This window comes from Sardina pilchardus, chromosome 20, assembly GCF_963854185.1.
Source record: "Sardina pilchardus chromosome 20, fSarPil1.1, whole genome shotgun sequence".
Taxonomy (NCBI): Eukaryota; Metazoa; Chordata; class Actinopteri; order Clupeiformes; family Clupeidae; genus Sardina; species Sardina pilchardus.
Genome location: NC_085013.1, coordinates 7,496,621 through 7,501,952, shown reverse-complemented (window position 1 = coordinate 7,501,952; position 5,332 = coordinate 7,496,621). Strand labels below are relative to the sequence as shown.

The following is a 5,332-nucleotide window of genomic DNA, read 5'->3' as shown; positions in this document are numbered from 1 at the left end:
CTAAGTTCACTGACTGAGTATATATATTATGCTAGTAAAATATGTCAGATTTGCTACCAGCCATGGCTAAATCCTCAAATAGCATCAAATTAGGCCTATACTGAAACTCAATAATATATGATAATAATATTATTATCAATATTTATTAATATATTTCAGGAAATATTAACAACTTCTGCTGACACCACTCTACAAAACACTCCAAGATAAATTCATCAATATATAGCCATCTATTGTAGATAAAAATAAATAAAAAAAAAAAAAAAACTACCACAGAGCGTTTCATAGCTCGTCCCGAAGGCTTGCGAGACATGTGACTGCGCGTTCACGCGCTGGCATGTGGAAGGGAGATGCGATTACACAGCGGTACCCAAGAGCACACTGACGAGCACACTGCTCTAACGTCAGGGTCATTATCCATTCGCAAAAAACATGTTCTGACAACAGCGGATACTGTGTTTTCATTTATGGAGTAAAACTATCACCACTGAGAACGCAAACGGTTACCGTTCGCTTTGATTTCCTGCTACGTGCGCATATAACGACTGGACTTGCGTAGCAGCCTTTTGCGCTGCGGGGACCAAGAGCTCAAGCAACAGTTGCTCAGAGAGTCGACGGGAATATGGACACTGGTGCAACACCTCCGAAGAAAAGGTAAACGTTTGTTTTGATCTTATACTTGCTCAAACTCAATACGGTACAAGAAATGATTGTCTCTTTTTGCCGTTGAACAGCATTGGTCGTTAAGACGCTATCAAGAGATTAAATCAATTAATTGGCCGCTTAATTAAATCACATCCCTGCTCCAATTCAGAGATTGGCTGCGTTTAATCAAGTAGGCTAAGTCGTCAGGACTTTTTAATTCACTTGTTGTTCACACTTGACTTTTGGCAGTGTTGCGATACTAAGATTTGGACCAGGTTCCAACTTTCCTTCTACACATTTGTTGTTGGTGTTATATAATTATGGGTAATTTTACTGCAAAACCTATCAGTCTTGTATAGAAGCAAAGAAAAGACATTCCAAACTACTAGTAGGCTAGGCGCTATAATGTTAGCGATATCAGAATTAAAGCGTAGATAGAATGGACTGGACTCGCTCGCGCTTTTCATAGATTGTGATTATCGGTCACCATGAGGACAGCTTACTTAGTTTTACATCCAGACCAGGTTACTGTTCATTTTCATGCTGTTGTAGCCTATAGCATACTGTCCTGAATTAATAACAAACACAACCCATGTGCATATAATGTTAATGTTCCCACTAATTGGGCTTTCATTCTTCAGTGCTTCATCTTTTTGCAGATAGGGTAAAAATGGAACTGTACAGAACACAGGTGTTCAAATCGGGTGTCAATGTGAGTAATGCGCTTAGCATTAGTTGGCACATGGAGATCTGTCATAATGCACTTAGAGATGACAGCACGAGCGCTGAGTTCAGATCCTTAAAATTCCCACGTCAAAGGCTATGCGAGCGAGGTTTCTTCCAGGCAGTGGCCGCCGGGTTTTTCTTTGGCGGTTACCAAGCAAGCGCTGTCCTTTCAGTTTGACCTCAGCTCCAGCCTTTCATTTGGTGTAGTGTTGCGCCCTGCTACTCTGAGTCTGTGCAGCATTACCTGACACCTCGGCGGAGGTCCTTTTGCCATAAAGGTCTCCGACGTGTGACAAGTGCACCCTACTGGCATCACCCAAGTGTTGGTGAAGGTCCATGTCGATAACTGCTCTTGAGGAAATGTGAAGTGCTCCTTGTGACTTTTTGTGTACGGTATTGAGTGGAATGAGGGTCACGTTATCCTCGTTTGTGCAGAGGTCTAGATTATGACTGAAAAGAGTGTTAAACAAAAACAACCTACTGTTGAGTCAGTCGTTTGACATCAGTCATTGCACGAAGGGGGTTACAAGGAGGAACTGTTGTTATTGGTATTTCCCACATGGACCTTTTCAGCATTTAGAAATAGTCACAGTTGTCTTTTGGTTGATTCATTACTGAACCAACTGACTGACTCTCTCTCTCAGAGGGGTCTATGAAGGCCATGCACCATGCATGCACGCACACACACACACACACACACACACACACACACACACACACACACACACACTATCAAACAGTTGTTTCCCTAGGACAGTACCATATGAGGTGATATTGACTTTTTCCTTTATATTATTAAAACATGCTCAAGGTAAGCAATAAAGATGTTGGACACCAAGGTCGGCTATCCACCCCCCCCCCCCCCCCCCCCCCTCTCTCTCTCTCTCTCTTTCTCTCCCTCTCTCAAGGGAGAAAAAAACCTCTAGGCAAGGGTCAGAAGATGAGTGGCCTCGCTATCAGTCCTGGACAGCCAAGTGTACCATAAGACCAGTTGGCATTTTCTGAAACACCTTTAGAGAGGACAGTTCTGGATAATGGCGTCCACTCCTCAGCAAAAAAGGTGTCAGGCTTATCGTCCGGCCTGGCCCCGTGGGCAGGAGGAGCTGTTATTGCTGTGGCGAGGCTTTGGCGCGGCGTTTGTGCCATCATGTGTTATAAGTGACCCTGTGTTCACAGAGGTGTCGGCGTCAGCTGGACTGCCCAGCATGACTGCTGATTGCCACGCTCTGTGAAAAGCACAAGTCACTGAGAATCAGGCGAAGCATGGCAGGCCGCCTACTCAATACACAAAGATTGAAATGATTTAGTGCGATTAAACAATCTCCAACCCTGAGATTCAGCCATGCCGAATATGCATTGAGGAAGTTTGCAAAAACATCCATAACATGCATGCCCTGGGCTTGTACTGTAAGTCATCGTGTAGAAAACTGCTCAGCTTTAAAAAGCTCATTTCCATGATTCTGTCCAACAGCCGATGAAAAACAGTCTAATTGTGTCTGATTTTTGGACGTCAGCAACCAGTGGAAAGGTGCTAGTTGGCAGGAAATTGAGTCATTCATCTTTCCCTCTTTGTCATTGTCATCTGCAACCTGCTCATTCTGCCCTGTGACACGGTGGAGGTGTGGTGGTGGCACACATTCTCCAGCAGCGCCGGTACATTCAGACCGTAGAAAAGCCCATTTGAGGCGCAGGCAGGGAGATGGCCAGCGTTTTTTCCTTCTCGTTGACTTTGTGATTGGAGGTTATTGTTGGTGAGATGTGAGGCCTGAAAGCTTTGCCTTGGAGCCACTGTGGAGCCAGCCGCAATAGCTGCTGCACTTACATAACGCCCCCCCCGGCCCGACTACACACACCACATGCCAGGCAGGGAGATGTGTGTGTGTATGTGTGTGTGTGTGTGTGGGTGGGTGGGTGTGCTTCGCCACCGCAGGGACTATAAAACAACAGCACAAGGCGAGGCCAAGTAGATGGTGAATGCAAAACAGCAAAAGAGGAATCCTGTGGGGCCGAGCTCAGTGCCCTGTGTTATGAGTGTGTGAGCTGTCGACGGTTATGTGCGTATGTGTGTGACCAATTAGGGCTGTGTTTTGAATGTAATCAGGGCATCAGTTCAATGCACCCGACATGGCAGTTAGCAATAAGGATGAATGGAGAGGCACACACTCACACACACACACACACACACACACACACACACACACACACACACACACACACACACACACACACACACAGGCTCTCTCTCTCTATCTCTCTATCTCTATCTCTCTCTCTATCTCTTATTCATGCTCTCTCACTCTCCCTCTGTCTTAAATTTGCCTATTAAATTAGTAATTTCAGAATTTTATGGCATAGTGAAGTCACATATTATAGTGGAGTCCTTGTGCTCCATGGCAGCCGGCTCCACTTGCCTTTGTCCAGCTGGATGAACACACGTGATGAGGTACTGTAGGAGTCAGTCAGGCTCAGGCCAGTGCAACTGGCCCCTGGACCCCTCCAGGAACACCAGTGACCCTTTGTTCAATGTGCTGCCCGAAGCCAAGTGGGCCCCCTCATGTTCGTGTGGTGTGTGTGTCTGTGTGTGTGTGTGTGTGTGTGTGTGTGTGTGTGTGTGTGTGTGTGTGTGTGTGTGTGTGTGTGTGTGTGTGTGTGTGTGTGTGTGTGTGTGTGTGTGTGTGTGTGTGTGTGTTTGTGTGTGTGTGTGTGTGTGTGTCTATGTGTTTTGTGTGTGTGTGTGTGTGTGTGTGTGTAGTGTGTGTAGTGTTGTCGCAGCAACTGTGTGGCTGGGCGAGATTCCCTCCGTGGTTACAGTAGCATCAAAAAGGAGTGTGTGATCAAGGGGAAGCCGTGCAAAAAGGCTTTTCTCTGAATGAGGCTCTAGGTCTTTGGCAGCACTCCAGGTGTTTGTGTTAGTTTGTTTGTGTGTGTGTGCGTGCGTGTGTGTGTGTGTGTGTGTGTGTGTGTGTGTGTGTGTGTGTGTGTGTGTGTGTGTATGTGTGAGCGAGTATCTAGGGCCAAGAGGGCTACATGTCCACAGCATGTTAAATCTCTTACATAACCCTTCCTTGGCTGGTTGCCTGTAACCTCCTTTATCCCATTCAGCGGTAGTCATTTTTGTTGTCCTGCTCTTCGCATTTAGGATCCTGCCTGATTTCAGTTGCCGGACCAGAGCTGAAATGTCCTGCTTCCTCTTAGCTAACGCCTGCTCTGCTAAATGATTGCAACATTGTAACAGCAACAGGGTGTTGCCAACATGTCGATATCTCTCTCTCTCTCTCTCTGGGGAGTTTGAGTGACAGATGAGGACTATGGTGAGGGTTGCTTTTGATGAGCAGTGGAGGAGGGGCCTTTTGTCCAGGTGATGCAAAGGGCTTCTTGAAACAGTCTTGCAGTCACAGGCGTTTCACACATAAAAGCTTATCGAAAGTTGGTCAGCTTCAAATTTCAGTCCAGATGAAAATGTGTCAATATCTGGTTTCCTTCGTTTTATCCTGCGATCAGAGGATATGGTTACTCAGAAGCACTTTGACGAAGGCACTTGCCCCGTCTTGTGTAAGATTGGAGCTGAATTTCATTGTGAAAAAGGCGAAGTCTTCAGCAGAGTTCAGCTGTTATGCTGTGGAGCATTTGGCATAGATATGGTGGTGAGAGAATCCAGTTGTGTTAACTATGGGAGGGACAGGAATGATAATACCATACCATTATGTAACACACACACACACACACACACACACACAGAGAGAGAGAGAGAGCAAAGTGTTCTCTTCTTTCTCTATTTCTTTCTCTTCTCTTCTTGTCATTCTTTCACACTCTTTCACTCTCCTTGTAGCCTTTTCTTTCACCCTCTCCTTGTGTCTTTTGCTCACTCTTGTGTCTCGAAACCAAGACAGTCAGGAGGGCACTGCAAACCCACTCCGCTGAAGACGCCACTTGTTGTGCCACCCCACAACCACAACTCCAC

The 5,332-nt window shown here is 46.0% G+C and overlaps 1 protein-coding gene across 2 annotated transcripts in view; it reads left to right on the top strand.

Moving 5' to 3' along the window:
• Positions 1 to 359: 359 nt before the first annotated feature.
• The window catches only part of LOC134067071 (hypoxia-inducible factor 1-alpha-like), a 16,225-nt gene continuing 11,252 nt past the window's right edge, over positions 360 to 5,332 (top strand). For both annotated transcript variants that reach the window (XM_062522137.1, XM_062522136.1), the window contains exon 1: positions 360 to 654. In XM_062522137.1, coding sequence (XP_062378121.1) covers positions 623 to 654 — 32 coding nt within the window. In that variant the 5' untranslated portion in view covers positions 360 to 622. The remainder of the gene's footprint in view (positions 655 to 5,332) is intronic.